The sequence below is a fragment of the Pristis pectinata genome, chromosome 11 (assembly GCF_009764475.1).
Source record: "Pristis pectinata isolate sPriPec2 chromosome 11, sPriPec2.1.pri, whole genome shotgun sequence".
In the NCBI taxonomy this organism is placed as follows: domain Eukaryota; kingdom Metazoa; phylum Chordata; class Chondrichthyes; order Rhinopristiformes; family Pristidae; genus Pristis; species Pristis pectinata.
In genome coordinates, this window is record NC_067415.1 from 77,418,636 (window position 1) to 77,436,423 (window position 17,788).

At 43.1% G+C, this 17,788-nt stretch overlaps 1 protein-coding gene across 3 annotated transcripts in view; it reads right to left on the bottom strand.

Moving 5' to 3' along the window:
• The window catches only part of LOC127575787 (LIM domain only protein 7-like), a 203,628-nt gene that overhangs the window by 32,008 nt on the left and 153,832 nt on the right, over nucleotides 1-17,788 (bottom strand). For all 3 annotated transcript variants that reach the window (XM_052025884.1, XM_052025883.1, XM_052025885.1), the window contains 4 exons: nucleotides 17,174-17,609; nucleotides 7,545-8,045; nucleotides 6,940-7,054; nucleotides 1,715-1,876 (listed from right to left, as the gene is read on the bottom strand). In XM_052025884.1, the coding sequence (XP_051881844.1) occupies nucleotides 1,715-1,876; nucleotides 6,940-7,054; nucleotides 7,545-8,045; nucleotides 17,174-17,609 (1,214 nt within the window). The remainder of the gene's footprint in view (nucleotides 1-1,714; nucleotides 1,877-6,939; nucleotides 7,055-7,544; nucleotides 8,046-17,173; nucleotides 17,610-17,788) is intronic.

Genomic DNA, 17,788 nt, shown 5'->3' on the forward strand with positions numbered 1-17,788 from the left:
TGCTCCACCTCATGAAGGGGTAAAAGTTTCAAACAGGATTTAAAATTCCTGACAAATTTAAAATGATAACTGGGGAAAAGGAATTCACAGACCACTTTCTCCACATAACTTTATTAAAGAATCTAAGCTGCTATGGTGACAACCTTCATTTTCTTGGTGAGCTTCCACTAAGTTTAAATGAGAATATAAGGAAGAAAGTGGATGAACAGGAAAGCATGCAAAGGAGAAGGGGAAAAAAAACCCTGAAAAAGAAGTGACTTTTTTCCGAGAAAGTGGAGCAAAAAGAAATAAGTTTGTACTAGCATTAACTTGTATACCGATACATTAACTGTATCTCTCAATATTCTCTACAACCCATCAATTACCTTTGAAATGATGTCACCACAAAACGTAGAACAGTCTCTCACTACAATGTTATTTGCAAATGGCAAGTGCAAATAATGTAGTGACCAGAATCGGCATAAAAACTTTGCACGACACGTCTAATTACATTGTTGAGGCACACCACAACTGGAAACATATCACCAGACTGACTCCAAGTAAGAGATGACTGCTTAACATTGTTTTTACTGAATATCTATACCCAGAGTGTGCTCAGACAGAGGAACTTGTCACCACTTGGAATAGTCAAGGTTAATTATAATGGTGTGTTTAAGACGACACTAGGTAAATCTTTGAGACAGAAAAGAAGAGGGTGTATGAAAATGGCTAGACATGGTAGGATGGGAGAATAAACAACTCACGTCTGCTGAGCCAAATGGCCTGTTCTTAACCCAGAAAAAAGGTGTTGCAAAGAATATTCAATTTAAAGATTTCAGTTCAGTGGGACACTTTTTTTAAAAATGTATTCATTCACTGGATGTGAATGCCATCTTTAACTGACTCCTCATTTCAAGGACAGTTAAAAGTCAACTGCATTGATCGGTCAAGATTCACACATTAGCCAGGTCAGGTAAGAACATAAAACATAGAACAGGACAGCATTGGACAGGTCATTTGGCCCATGATGCTGTGCCGATGTTGATGCCAATGTCCTCTTCCTGGATATCATCCATATCCCTCCTACAAGGAGGGTAACTCTCCTCCCATTGTATCATATGTAAGATACCCTCTTGATCCAAATGTAACCCATGAGAGAAAGGACAGGGCATTTACCATTGTACAACCTTTGCAATTTAAAAGCATCTACATCGATGCTGATTACTATGGGAATTGTAATAAACTTGGATATTGTGCAAAATAGCACAGAAAATGAATTACAAACCCATAATTTACATCGCAAAAGTCTACAGGTTATCCCACCCTTACTATTTCCCATATCTAGAACTTCATGTTGTTAGGTTACATAAACAGCTGAGAAAAACAGTAGAAAATAAATCACCACTGTTCATCAAAAGCAGGAATACAGAGGCAACACATTCTTTCCAAAACAGCACTGTGAAAGAGCATGCTATGTCTAGGGAGGGTTCCACATTGATCGATGCTACCATATAAGCACGCAACAAATTTGGAAAATAAATTGTGTTGCCAGTGAATGCCATCATTGTCACCAATATTTGTTGATTCACCTTGTTAACCCAATCACCTCAGGAGTTAATTATAATGAATCTCAGAGGAGTCTCAGGGATTTTTTTTGCGTGCTTTTGCACATTTATTTATTCAAGACACATATCTGTTAGAGAAATGGAAAGAATCAAAAGAATCAAGGACTTACTGTTATTTTCATATTTTCTGACTTCCATGTTCAAGTTTCCAGTTTTTCTTGCATCTTCCAAGGCTCTTACCCAAGCCTGATGGTCCATGTTGGCTACATTATTGCCATTGATTGAAGTTATTTCATCCCCCACTTCCAACTGGCAAAATTCTGCTGGTCCTCCTGTGAGGCAATAACACAAATAGGAGCTATAGCCATTGCTGCAGACTTGTCTAAAAATTAAAAGTTGTACACTATTCTTCTGTATAACATGCAGAGTTACTTTTCTTGGTTTCTCTGAAACAGGTGCACATCATGCCTGAATGGAAATCTCTAATTTTTTGAAACAGTTTGAGCAAATTTACTCGGCATCTTCAATTCCCGCTTTCATAATTAATTCACGCAGCATAGCTTTCTTTCCAAAACTTGATGTCGAACACGAGTACAGAAATTCATCTAACCGCCAAGGTAGCAGTGTATATGAAGCACGGGAGCACCATTGTCTGCAGGTTCTCCTCCAAGGCACACATCATTCTCATTCAGAAATGTCTTAGTCATGCGTGATTCTTCCATCATTACCACTGATGGGCAAAATTGGGTGTTATTTAAAATTTTAAGGCAAATGCATCACCTTTCAATGAGAATGCCTGCACATTCAAAATCATCCTCTGAGTTTGTACCAGTTGGGATCTATCCCCAAATAACCGGCATCCCAAGTTACCCTGCTCACATCACCAACTAGATTCACAAACTAATAAGATTGGTCTGTGAAAAATGCATAATATTCATATTTTAAGCTATATGACTGACAAAAACATTTCTAAATAAGAATGATGCAGGTCGGTTGTGCTGGAAACTGGCCTCCACCTCATCTCTGACTGTCACCCTGCACAGGAGCAAGCTGACACGTGAAGGCACCTTGCATGTGGATTTCTATCTACCTGCTGGCAAAGGGTTGTTTCATTTTTGTCATTAGACTGACTGTTCTTGGGAACATATACTAAGAAATATATAAGAAATTGAACTACAATAGGACAAACAAAAGTATAAAGAATTTAGATACAGTGCTGGCATTACATTTTAGAACATAGAACATTACAGCACAGTGCAGGCCCTTCGGTCCACAATGTTGTGCCAACATTTTATTTTGTAACGCCATCCTTGAATTTTGCTTTAAGAATGTAGCTTATATATTTCCTTGTATATATTTCTATTCAGTCCATGCTAGCTTTCAAAGCAGTCTGGGGTAAAAGTATATTCCAAGGGTGGGGTCTTTTTTGTTGATTATAATAGAACATTCAAGTCCCAGGAACAGCTGGAGGCCAGTTTCCAGCACAACCGACCTTCCTGCTCTGCCCCAGGACTCAGCCCTGAGCCAAGCTAGAGCCCAGATATACTGAGAAGAGAGCCAAATGTACCATGTACTTCCCACTCAGCTTTATGTTGACCTTGGTTGGAACATATGGGACGGCCCATTCACTGACATGGATTGAATGGGTAAGCACATATTAAGTGAATTTTTTTTTAAAGATTTAAATGAAGAATAACACTTTTAAATGCACATTAAGGTGAAATGAATTGTGAACTCATTATCTAATTTATTTTCAATAATTTTTTCAAATCTCTGAACTGTTCATAAACTGGGGATGTCAGGGGTAAGTTTTTTTTTACACAGAGAGTGGTGAGTGCATGGAACGCACTGCCAGCAGAGGTTGTGGGGGTAGATACATTAGGGACATTTAAGAGACTCTTAGGTAGACACATGAATGATAGAAAAATAGGGGGCTATGTGGGAGGGAAGGGTTAGATAGATCTTAGAACATAGAACACTACAGCACAGTACAGGCCCTTCAGCCCACAATGTTGTGCTGACATTTTATCCTGCTCTGTGTTCATAGATATTTCTGATTTTCAAAGCATCCCCAAGACAGAGACAGATCCCAGAAGGTGCCAGCACAGGTGGAGGAGTGCATACGGGATACTTGCCTTTATTAGCCAGGGCACAGAACACAAGTGCAGGGAGATCACGGTGCAAATTTATAAAACTTCGGCTAGGCCACAGCTAGAATATCGAGTGCAGTTTTGGTCACTACACTAAAGGAGGGACTTGACTGCACTGGAGAGGGTGCAGAGCAGGTTCACCACGATGTTGCCTGGGACGAAGTGTTTCAGTTATGGAGGAGACTGGATAGGCTGCGTGTGTTTTCCTTTGAGTGGAGGAGGCTGAAGGGGAGACCGGATTATGAGGGGCTTAGATAGAGTGGATGGTGAAAAACTTTTTCCCCATAATGGAGTCAAATAAAATCAGAGGGCAGAGGCTGAAGGTGAGGATTAAGAGGTTTAAAAGGGATCAGGCAATTTCACTTTCACTGAGAGTGTGGTTACAATCTGGTATGCATTGCTGACGTGACGGTGGAGTCAGGTGCTCTCACAACACTTGAGAAATAACTGGAAGAGCACCTGAATCAGCAACTACAGACCAAGTGCTGGTAAATGGGATTAGCATGGATCAGTACTTCATGGTGGGCACGGACATAGTGGACCAAAGGACTTGTGTTGTAAGACGCTCTGACAATGACTCTATGATCCAACACCTGTGGTCTTGTCCGCACTCATGGACCACTCAATTCTGCAGCAGACCACAGCATTGAGGCCTGGAGGTTGTTTGGGCCCCACAGGGCTGAATAATAAGTGAGGTAAAGGGAACTGGGTGGGTGGGGAGTGTTTGAGCAGAACCAGTCCAAGGACAATAATGCCCCAATACCACTGAGGATGCAAGGATAAACATGGTTTACTAATTACCTCACGGTAGTTGTAGTTTTGGAATTCACCATTCAAAATCAGTTTAGTAACCGTCTGGTGATGCACGGGGATAAGTAAGTGCAGCTGTCATGGGTGTGTGAAAAGCAAGTCATGTTGTTCAAATAAGACTGTAGCAGGAGGCCAGACATGATATTCTGGGCCTTATCAGGGACCGTGAATGAATGCGTGTATGCAATAGGTGAGCTTATATCTGCAGTCTTCACTCAGGGGACTCAAAAGAGGCATGTTACAAAGATTCAGGCAAGTGGGAATGTGGTAACTTAGGTAGAAAGTTGATTAAAAGCAACATAATATCCAAAAGAAAAACTCTGCAGATATTGGAGCCCAGAAAATGTTGGAAATACTCATCAAGTCAGCCAGTATCTGTGGAGGGGAAAACCTAGCTAACATTTCAGGTCGATTACCTTTCATTAGAAGCGTTACAATAAAAGATCAATAATCTGAAAGATTAATTCTGCTCTCTAGCCACAGATGCTGTCTGGCCTACACTTCCCGCTTTGTCTAAGAGATGACATGATGTGGTTAACGGGTACAACAGGTATCAGTACAGGAAAATGATGCCAGCTTGAACGCAAGGAGTATGATGATCAACTTGGCTAAAAGCACAAAAATTGGGGGGTTCACACAAACAGCACACGAGGCTCCTCATATATAGTAGAGTGATTGAGTACAAGAAAAGCTACACTAAGCTGGATGGGTTAGAGATGGGAGATCTTATTCAAGGAAATACGGTCAGGTGATCCAAAAGGTTCAAAAATAAAACTGTTTGAAACAATGTGCAAAATAGGATTTGAACTGTTATAAAATAAAGGCATCAAGGCTGAAGAGGTAATGAAAAAATTAGTTATAGTTCATGTGCAGTACTGGATCCCCTGTAGTTCAAAGGCTATGCATGTCACAGAGTCTACATTCCAGCAATATCAAACATGAGAGCCTTTAGTTACAAGGAGACATTTGGGATACCTGAGCTGTTTCCATGGGAGCCAAAAGAGCGACAAGGTTTTTGTTTTAAATCCTTATAGAGACCTAATGGTGTGATTTCAGGTCGACTATTTCTTCCAGTTGGAGAGATGGCAGTAAGTTACCATCTCTTTAAAATGGCCACTTAAAGCACAGGGGTGGCTGGCAGAAATTTAGTGGCATTGAGCTGTTAGGGTAGGCGGTAGTTAAATAAGAAACTACAGTATTTTGAGGAAAAGAGCAGCCACGTCAAGCAAAGAAATAATGCATTGTCATGAGGAAGAGAGCACACAAGGCAATGGGCTCCACTTTGGATCATCTTGCAAACCTGGTACTAAGGGTGGTTCTGTTATCTTACAATTTAAAAAAAAGTACATACAGGTGGTAGAAGAAATTCCCACTCATCTACACTAATTTTAATTCTAAGTATTTAAAATTTAATTTTGCGTAACATAATTGCTGAAATTACTTTGCAATTCAGACTAGCAGTATTTGCTCCCCAGACGCATATTTGGCATGTAATCTACCCAATAAAACTTAAATCACTGAAAGAGAGAAAAATAACAATGTTTTCCTTCCATCTCTTTCTGCCACCTCAAAAAAAATTTCATGAAGAAATCAACTCAAGTTTCAAGCACTGGATGCTTTGGAGTACTAACAGTATTTAGACGGTTATGGCTAATAAGACCTTTTGAGCGTTCAGGTATCCATTCAGTTGTGCTATATGGGAGGCTGCCAGTGACCTCTCTTTAAAGTGAGAAGGTTGGCCCATTTAAATTACTCTCATTTTATGCATAGCTGCACTGAACAGACATGATCCTCAGGCGATAATCCCAGTTTCTGGTCTTAATTTGTTACAATAGATCGTATCTGCAAGACCTTCAGCAATTAACCAGACCAATCTACTCAAATGTTTAAAATGGCAGAGGGAACAACAGTGGATATATTAACCAGCATCTCAATTTCCCCACACTACCATACTACTGCATTGCAACTTAGCTACCTCAGAATGTAGCATATGACATGCAATCAAGTGTGAAAGTATGTGATGGCAAATAATTCCGTAAAACAACATACAGAAATATATATAAAGATTAAAAAGTCTGTATATAATTGATGGAAATTAATCACTTATGAAGGGTCACTATTAAACAAGCCATGCACGAGCATTCTGTCTACCAAGACATCACCTGCTATAAAACGACCCCTTTGGAAAGATGTGTGTGTCAAAATACAGGTGTCATTTTGTTTGCCTGGCTTCTTTTGTTAAATTCCATGCACATTGAATTCTACATGGGAGAATGACCCCCTGACCATCACATCATAAATCATTCATAGTCAGCAATTAAATACCAGCATGACTGCTGCTAACGACAGATGTGAAATTCAGATACATCAGATTCCAGTGCAAAGATAATACCAAAGTTGTACAATGCAAATTTTAAATAAAATAAGGAAGTTACCTCTTTGAATTGACTTGACAGTCACACCGGTGGTGGTCCAATCAGTCGTGAATCCAAAGTCTTGATTACTGTTTGGTTTCTGATTAATAACTATGCGTGTTTCACTATATGGTCTCTACAAAAATAGTAAAAATCATTTAAAATTTCATACCTGGATACTCGTCATCATTAATGCTTCCTGGAAAAGCAATCCCATAAATCAGTCAGATTAATATTTTCCATAACACTCACAACCATCCATAATCAGACCCGAATGTCTGAGAAGTCTTTGTGGAGGAGCTTGGATGAAACAGTTCGAAGGCACTAAAAAAAACACTATTCCCAAATGACAAAGCCTAGTTTCGGGTTGCTATTTTCCCTGCTACAGACACTCAGTGGAAATAAAAGCTGTCTATGAATGCACTCACACAGTTAGACAAAACTGGTTTTGTCGTGCTTTTTAGAAATTTAGTTGTCTGCATCTGCCTTTGTATATCGATATCACACTGCGGTTAATTAGTCAAAGAGTTTTCTTTAAAGCGTGTCCTTGTACAGGCAGTGAAGGGAGACGATCGCATTACCAGACAGACCTCAAACATCCACAGTAACCTACTTTCCAAGCTTACCTGTTGCATGGCTGCTGTGGTAACCATGTCTGTGGGCAGGCTTGTTGCTTTTGTAAAAGAATTCATTGTTGCAGCGCTGGATGTGGTGGCAGGCTTTGACTCATGGGGAAAGTTGTTCTCACTGAGAGATGGAGTCCTTACTTCTTCCTCTTCCTCCTCCTCATTACTACTCATTACAGAACTGCCCTGTGATTGGTCGTCATTCTCCAGTTTTGAGGAATAATTTCTCCGTGCAAATGTGTCATCTTCCATTTTAGAGGAAAAATTGCTCTGTATGTACAGGTCATTTTCTAGCTTCGAGGCAAGGGCTACCTCCACAGACCTCTTTTTCTCGGTTTTCAAGGAAGGGCTGAGCCACATGGCTCCCTCTGCCTCTTTTTTTGACAGCCCACTACTTTCCTTCAACTCTGTTGTTTCAGGCTTTGACAGGAAGCCTGAGGTTGCCTGGAAACTTTTTGAACCATTCACAACTCCGTTATATTTTGGTGGCTCATCCCTCTGCTGTAAAGAAAACAAACCAATAGTTTAGCAAGTGCTTCATAGCACTTATCAAACACAAGTATAATAGATCCGTTTTTACTGACTGTTGATGTACAAATTGGAATCCCAGATTTCAGGGCAGAAGCTGGAAGACCAGAGAACCATACATTATATCAGTAAGACATATGACAATACTTTGATGACATTGAACAATGGATTGCCTCTCCTCTCCTTCCTCATGAGTCTGTGGCACCCACTGGGCTTTGTTCCTTCATGAATGTGCCCAACTTTCACACATGATCCAAGAGGGTGGAATAGAAACTTGCCTTCAGACTCTGTCACTAGCTATCGCTTTTGTGAGCTGTAATCAGTTTCTGAAATATCATTCAAGGCAATGGATCTAAATTTCAGAACAAGAATACGAATCTCTATTTCAAAACCTTTCTGTAGGCTAGTCAATAATAGGGGAGCTTCACAAGCCTCAGCACCCAATATCCACATGTACATTTTACAACAAGCCTCACAAAAGAAGTAGTTAGAAGCAATCTTTGCCATTTTAATCTCCCATAACCCAATCTCCACAAAAAAAAAACTACTGTAGCAATTGTGAAATCATTATTAAGACTTTACAATAGTAACAAGTGGCAGACATTCAATCGATTGATTCACTGGCCATTTTACATGGGATAACACCAATCTGGCTTCCCATGGCAGGCATTCAGTGGAAAGTTAAAATAAAACCAATGGTAATCAATTCCTTGAACAGGAGAGGACTGTCACACAAAGACATCTTTACAGGCCAAATGCCAACTATAGAACCAACCAAAGGCAAACATCAAAACCCAGGCTATTAGTTATGCATGGCAAAAGGGTGGATGTGGCTTGTATCCAATTGCTACAGATCATATTTGTAATCCCTGCTCCAGGTTTGTGGGGTATAAAGACCTAAATCTGACACTTGCACAGACTTTACATACAATCATCTTTGAGATAAGGCTACTGAAATAATGACTTTACAAGATTTCAGGCTGACTCCTCTGACAAGCTCTGTTTTTATCCATGCATGGAATGTAGGGCAAATCACACCACTATGTCTTAAGAGAAACAAACAAGAGTCATTACCAAGCTGGTGTCTCCCAGAGTGAGAAGTAGCCCTCACCAGCAAGAATCTGTTGCAGTCAAGAAAGAAATTGCTCCAGTATTTTAAAAGGAGACACAGTCAGATTCGCTAAAATATATTAAATCATCCAGTTCGTAAAAGAGAACATTGTTATCCTATCCCAGATTAAGCAGGAAAAATGAGCATAGCAAATATTCAAGTTGCCACAAATACTGTAGTTGCTGCCAACAAGATATGTTTTTTCACTATTTTTAGAATAGTCTCTTGCTTGCTTTGATGTTTCTATATCTATTTGAGACCTCTCCCCTAAGGTTCACACATCCTTTTACTCAATGCCTATACAAACTCTCGCTCATACACAAATAAATACACATATAGTCTCTTCAAGTTTTAGGCATTGGGCTATCTTCTGAAGCCAACTTATTCCTTGTGGTTATAGATCCCACTGACGTGCAGAGAATGGAGGAGTGCTTAGATCTTTTTACACTATCCCCTGCCAAGGTAAGACTCCAGACTCCCAAGTGTGAAGGAGAAGTCAGGTCTGGAGCACAACACATCTTAATCTGAGAGTCTACCTGCCCTGCCAAGTAAGCTTGGCTAGCAAACTGCAGGAGTTTGAAGGGAAAGGTGACCACATGCCTGGGAAATGGATGGGACTTCTCCAAACATTTCCCTGTAGGGAATGAACACATGGTCATGAACCAAGCAGTCGTGTTGATATTGTCGTACAGGTTAGTCACTTTGGCCCAGATCCTTGCTTTCATCAGCAAGACCGAGAGAAGTCATTTGACTTCTGGGGCAAGCAAGTAGCACTGAGTTTCCACTTTCCAAGTATTCCAATTAAGAAAGGCAGTCAGTCACTGGTGGAAGTCTGTGTCTTACTGCCATCAGACCGTGCAGACTGCCTGTATGTGGGACATTCTGAGATGGTAGGTGCTGGTGGTGTATTTTTTCCCCCCAGCAGGGGTAATAACAACATACACCTTCTGTTTGCAATCGCCTCTGTGTTACAATAGGGAGAAGCCAATCTTTGGCCAAAATCTGGTTAGGGGACTGTTGTCCCTGCTTGGAGTTCTTCCTTGCAGAGCTAGAAGACAGCAGGAGTACCATTAATAATAATCCCAGGTGAGGCACTAGCTTGAGGACAAGGAAATCCACAGTGCCCTGTAGCCTCAACAACACTGGGGAGTGTGTGGAGTTATCTAACCAGGCTGGCACTTGCTGGGCAGAATTGCTCATTGAAGTTTGGCCTCTCACTACTTCAATCACCTCAGGGAAATCACCTCACACTATTGTAGGTAGTCCAACCAGAGATGGGGCCGGACTTTACCTTATATTGGGGGAATGAGCCTGGCAGGTGACTGAAGTTTCAATGGGAGAGCATTTTGGGAACAGTGACCATAATTCCATAAGTTTAAGATAGTTATGGATAAACAAGAAGACTGGTCCTCAGATGGAAGTGGGGAAGGCTAATTAAAACAGTATTAGGCAAGGACTAGTGAAAGTAGACTGGAAGTGGTTGTTTGGGGGCAAATCCACATCGGATGTGGGAATCTTTCAAAGGTCAGTTGATTACGGCTCAGGACCAGAAAACGGTGGAGTTGTGGATGGCAAGGAAGCTTGTCAAAGGATATAGCAAGATATAGATCAGTTGGAAATTTGGGTGGAGGAAATGGCAGACAAGTGCAAAATGGGGGCGTTGATATACAGATGGATGCTGGCTGCCAGTCCATAGCTCCCTGAAAGTGGACAGCGTGATAAAGGCGGCATACAGCACGCTTGCCTTCACTGGGGCATCAAGTATAAAAGTTGTGAAGTCACACTGCAGCTGTATAAAACTTTGGTTTAGGCTACTGCATGCAGTTCTGGTCGCCACACTATAGGAAGGATGTGGAGGCTTTGGAGAGGGTGCAAAAGAGGTCCACCAGGATGCTGCCTGGATGGAGTGCGTTAGCCACGAGGAGAGGTTGGATAAACATGGGTTGTTTTCTCTGGGACATCGGAGGCTGAGGGTTAGGGTTAGGGTTAGGGTTATGAGAGACAAAGGTAGGGTATATAGTCAAAGCCTTTTACCCCAGAATGGAAGTGTCAAATACTAAAGGACCGAGGTTTAAGGTGAGAGGGGGAAAGTTTAAAGGAGATGTATGAAGCAAGTTTTCTTTTTACACAGAATGGAAGGTGCCTCAAAGGCACCTGCCAGGGGAGGTGGTAGAAACAGATACAAAAGCGATGTTTAAGAGGTATTTAGTCAGACACATGAACGGGCAGGGAATAGAGGGGATATGAACCAAGTGCAGACAACTGGGATTAGTCTAGATTGGCTTCAGGGTCCACGTAGACATAGTGGGCCAAAGGGCCTGTTCCCATACTGTACTGCCCCATGTTCTATCTGCCCACAAAGCTCCATTGTTGGATTCCACATGGCAACCAGTGAAAGAGACCAGACGTGTTGGGATTCCTTGGCACAACACCAGGGAACCTGGTCTCCTCACTCTGCAGCCAGCTAAACCCAGAGGCGGGACTGGGATCCCCATTTAATGAGGATCACCAACCAAGACACCAGCTGAGGGAAAAAAAAACAAAAGTATGACACTTCATATTCATCTTATTTATCTCTTTTTGATCTGCAACTTGATGAATTTTGATTTTACTTATATGTTTCTTAATGATTTGCAGTAACCTTGATAGTTTTGAGATATTTCAAAATTGTTCAAAGACTTCCCAACATTAACAAGAGGTGAGGTAATAGAGGCAGGGCTGAGTTTTTACTCAATTTGCAGAGGAAGAGGTCATTTACCAGCCTATAAACCACATACTGGATCACAGGGCAATCCCAATCTCCCATTAATTTCTCCTGCCCTTTCTCAGTGTTACTTGTATGGATGTCAGTTTCCTGTAGAACTTGACCCAGTGAGGTTCTGAGTTGAATCAGGCCACTCCAGAAACCCAACTGTCATCTTCCCGTCAGGAATGCTGCAGCTGTATAAAACTTTGGTTCGGCTACATATGGATTACTGTGTGCAGTTCTGGTCGCCACACTATAGGAAGGATGTGGAGGCTTGGAGAAGGGTGCAAAAGAGGTCCACCAGGATGTTGCCTGGATGGAGTGCGTTAGCCATGAGGAGAAGTTGGATAAACGTGGGTTGTTTTCTCTGGGACATCAAAGGCTGAGGGTTAGGGTTAGGGTTATGAGAGACAAAGATAGGGTATATAGTCAAAGCCTTTTACCCCAGAATGGAAGTGTCAAATACTATTGGATACATGTGTAATGAAATCATTCCCTGTGCAATACTCAGCCACAGCAGTTGCCATAGCCTCCTCACCAATGAGGTCTCTCTCCCTCTCTCTCTCTCACTGGACACCTCCCATATCTGGAGAGCTAGCTCGTTTGAACCTCTCCATCCAGGCCAAGTGTGGTCAGATACGGACCATGCAGAGCAAGCTGAATCCAGCTCAATTTTTTAAATTTTTGATTGCTCCGTGTAATAATCTTATTTCCAAGAGAGAACCCACGTCTGTGGTGGGTAAGCTGTTAGAAAGGATTCTAAGGGATAGGATTTATGAACACCTTGAGAATCATGGACTGATTAGGGACAGCCAGCATGGCTTTGTGAAGGGAAGATCTTGCCTCACAAGCCTGATAGAGTTCTTTGAGGAGGTGACCAGGAAGATTGATGAGGGCAGTGCGGTGGATGTGGTTTACATGGATTTTAGTAAGGCATTTGATAAGGTTCCTCATGGTAGGCTTCTTCAGAAGGTCAGAGGCCAAGGGATCCAAGGAAGCTTGGCTGTGTGGATTAGGAATTGGCTTGCACGTAGAAAGCAGAGGGTTGTGGTGGAAGGAGTGCCCTCGGATTGGAAGGCAGTGACTAGTGGTGTCCCGCAGGGATCGGTTCTGGGACATCTACTTTTTGTGATATTTATAGATGACTTAGATGAGGGGGTGGAGGGCTGGGTTAGTAAGTTTGCAGACGACACTAAGATAGGCGGTGTTGTGGATAGTGTGGAGGGCTGTCGGAGCTTACAGAGGGATATTGATAGGATGCAGAGCTGGGCTGACAAGTGGCAGATGGAGTTCAATCCGGAGAAGTGTGAGGTGGTACACTTTGGAAGGACAAACTCCAGGGCAGAGTACTGGGTGAATGGCAAGGTACTTGGCAGTGTGGAGGAGCAGAGGGATCTGGGGGTTCATATTCACAGTTCATTGAAAGTTGCCTCACAGGTGGAAAGAGCAGTTAAGAAGGCCAATGGGATGTTGGCTTTCATAAGTCGCGGGATTGAGTTTAAGAGCTGCGAAGTGATGATGCAGCTTTACAAAACTCTAGTTAGACCACACTTAGAGTACTGTGTTCAGTTCTGGTCGCCTCATTATAGGAAGGTTGTGGAGGCATTGGAGAGGGTGCAGAGGAGATTTACCAGGATGCTGCCTGGATTGGAGAGTATTGAATATGAGGAGATGCTTAAGGTGCTAGGGCTTTATTCACTGGAAAGGAGGAGGATGAGAGGAGACATGATAGAGGTATATAAGGTACTGAGAGGAATAGATAGAGTAGACAGTCAGCGCCTCCTTCCCAGGGCACCAATGCTCAAGACGAGAGGTCATGGCTTTAAGGTTATGGGTGGGAGGTTCAGGGGAGATGTCAGGGGGAGGTTTTTCACCCAGAGAGTGGTTGGTGCATGGAATGCACTGCCTGGGGTGGTGGTGGAGGCAGATACATTGAACAGGTTCAAGAGCTTGTTGGATAGGCATATGGAGGAGTGTGGGATGGGGGGATATGCGGGAGGAAGGGGTTAGGTAGTGTGAGGGTGGTTTGATGGACGGCACAACATGGTGGGCCGAAGGGCCTGTTTTGTGCTGTATGGTTCTATGGTTCAAGTCTAAAGACAGAGAGCACAGAAACAGGCCCTTCAGCCCAACAGTACTAATCCCATTTACTAGGACTCTACACACAACCTTCTTCAGTTAGCTGATATGCAACATGCAGAGTTAAATCCTGACTGAACAATTCATTGAGCACTTAGCACAGGGAAAGAAAATAGGTCAATCCAGACACCTCAATTAACTTAATGAGCACAGCGAGATAATGTGATTCAGGATTACAACACTCATACAGTTCACTATTTTTCAACATTTTATCTAACAGAAGAGAAAAGCCCGTCTGCCTCACCCTCTGCAGGCAAGATTTTAGACGTTCACCTGTCTATAATCTTGCTGCATTCGGACAGATGGTAATAAAATAGTTAAAAAGCCATGAATGAGGGCAACTAAACCAGCACTCACATTCCTTAGCTTGACGTGCCCCATTTTAAAATAAAATGATACACTGACAGAAGGCAACAAGAGGCCGATTAGAATTGAGCCCAAGCGACAGTGTGTTTGAAAATAGGACGGCACATTTAACAAGACGCCTTTGTTGCAACTGTGGGCCAAATTCCTAATATTTCACTTGGTGCCAGCAAATTTTTATTCAGGATTTTTTTTACTGTGACAACACAGTGCTGAAGAAATTGTAGGCTTGGTTCTGTGGAGTGAAGCAATGTAGATCACGCCCAGTCAAAAAAATAGCACACTGACTATGGCCTCTGGCAGCCACAGATGCCAAAGCCATCACTCTCTGTACAGAGACAGCTGCAGAGCGTGCACGGTGGCTCAAGATCCACCATAAGGTGTGAAATAACTTGGCTTCCTTGAAGTTTCCACCCATCAAGAAGAGACCTTGCTTTGGGGAGGAGCAAAGGTTTGTGGATTAACACATTCAGCAGAAAGGCTGCAGTCTGAGTCTCTGTTTGACAATGGCACAAACACTTTCGGGATCTTGAGGCGTCAATTTTAAAAGGTGCAGTTTAAAGTTTACATACAGCAAGTCACCCCTTTAGAGTCATGCAGCACGGGAAAAGGCCCTTCAGCCCATCGAGTCCATGCTAACCATCAAGCACTAATTTACACCAACCATCCACGACTCCCTAGTTCACTCCTCCCCCACCCCACCCCACCCATCCCATTCCCACCCCAGGGACTTTCCACTGCCCCCGCCATAGGTGCAACACCTGCCCCCACACCACCTCCATCCAGGGACCCAAACAGTCCTTTCAGGTGAGACAGAGATTCACCTGAACCTCCCTTAATATCACCTACTGCATTCGGTGCTCTAAGTGTGGCCTCCTCTACACTGGTGAGACCAAACGCAGAGTAGGTGACCGTTTCGCAGAACACCTGCGCTTTGTCCATAACCGCGATCTGCATCTCCCTGTTGCCGGTCACTTCAACTCCCCCTCCCACACTATCACTGATATGTCAGTCCTCGGCCTCCTCCACTGCCAGGAGAATTTCAAGTGCAAACTGGAGGAACAGAACCTCATTTTTCATCTGGGAACCTTGCAGCCTAATGGCATAAACATTGAATTCTCCCACTTTAGGTAATCCCCACCCCCTTCCCCACAAAGCCTCCCCCACCATGCTCTCTTCTTCCCTTTCCTAGCCTCTTCTCTTCCAACCTTTTGTTTTCTCTCTCTCCTTACCTTTGACCCATCCCCCGGTAGATCTGCGCTCCCCGTCCTCAGCTCCCCACGCACTGCCTATCGCTATCTCTTACCTGCATCTACCTATCACCACCTTGTGCCCACCCTGCCTCCCCCCTCTCCTCTCCTGTCCACCTATCACTGCTCTGCTTTTCCCTCCTACATACTGGGCTTCCCCTTTTCCTATTTTCAGTCTGAAGAAGGGTCCTGACCTGAAACGTTGACCGCCTGCTTTTCTCTGTGGATGCTGCCTGGCCTGCTGAGTTCCTCCAGCATCGTCGTGATTTTCATCTACATCAATCTCATTATTTTTCCCCCACACTCCCATCAACTCCCCACAGATTCTACCCCTCACCTACATACTAGGGGCAATTTACAGTGGCCACTTAACTGACCAACCTGCACGTCTTTGGGCCGTGGAAGGAAAGCAAGGCACCCAGAGGAAACCTATGCCATCACAAGAGGAATGTGCAAACTCCACACAGACAGCAACCAAGGTCAGGCCAGAACCCAAGTCACTCGCACTGTGAGGTTGTGGCCCTTCTGAGCTGCACCACTGTACTGCCCCTATTGTCCCAAAAAGCCAAAAGTTGAAATGCAAACAAGCATCACGGCAAGTAGAGCAGTGCCAGACACCCAGGTTCAATCTCAGTCTCTGGTGCTGCCTTTGAGAGTTTGCACATCCTCCATATGACCTCATGGGTTTCCCCGGCTCACTCCCATTTCCTCCCTCAGCGTGTGGTTTGGTGGGTTAACTGCCCACTGTAAATTGCCCCTAGTGTGTAGGTGACTGGTAGAATCCGGGCTGGAGTTGATGGGAATGTGAAGAGAACAGGTTTACAGGGAAAATAATGGGGGAATAAGATTACACCGCGGGCCGGCCGGGACTCAACGGGCTGACTGGCCTCCTCCTTGTTGTAAGGAGATGTGCAAATCCAGCAAGCAGATGCTGATGGCTGCAACAAAACAGAAAAGGATGGAAAAACTGGTGGCAGTTTTGAAGCAGGAACAACACCTAAAGCATTCACTCATCAGTTCCCTTCACGACTGCTTCTCAAACTGAACGTTTACCAACATTTTCTGCCCTTGGTTTAAATGGGATTGGTTCAGTTACAATGTCACCACTGAAAATATGCTCATCCATCATGATCACAGAAATTAAAATTGGTTGCATTAGTTTGGTCATTTTAAAAATGCCCTAAATTCCTCTTTGCCACTCTTGCTCCCAACATTGAAGTTAATGAACAACAGTGAAGTTAAAAGATACAGCTAACTCAAAATTTACTCTTTGAAAGCAAACCAGAAGGCTGAGAGTAATCTACATGGCTGTTAAGTCGCAGATTGAAAGGAGCTTTGTTTATTATTGATTAAAAACTGAAGAACCTTGCAACTTGAAACCTTCAATGATCTGAAGGAAAAACAATACCAAGGCAATACCCTTAATTAAAACAGCACAACCCCAAAACAGTTTTGTTAAATAAAGGTAATAGATTCATGCAGAACGACTTACTGGGTAAGATCTCGTGAGTGAGGAGAGTCTTTTAGATTGTGTGCCATAAGGTCTTGGGGCAACCACAGGAGTAATTCTTGACACATCAGGTCTTTGGTAATTCCTAGGCAGAGAACTTGACACCCGAGTCTGGTCAGCGATATGGTCTATTGAATGGCGGGTATACAAGGGAAGAGAGCTTTGCTCTTCTGACATACTGTTGACTGTACTTTTCAATTCTATTGCTGCTTGTCTCACTGGAGCTTGGACTGGAGGTACCAAGGATACAGGCTCGCGTTTCTGGAAGGTGATAGGGGTTTCAGTTGCCACAGTGTGACTTCTTTCGAACAAACGCCTCTGGGGTTTATGTTCCTCAGCAAACACTTCTTCATCAGAGGAGTTCAGCTTTCTGTAGTCAGTTTGGTCACCTCTGGACGATTCTTGCTGTCTGAGCTCCCTGTGTGGGAGGGTGGGGAAAAAAAGAATGAGAGAAAGAGCAAAAACACTCATTAGAATAATTGAGAAGCTGAGACGATAAGTAGGTGTGGTCTGTAGAAGTATTTAGTTGGGTTGTAACTTGTAATACAGTGGTGTACTGAAGAAAAATTCTTGCAAACTGCAAAGCCAGTCGCTTCA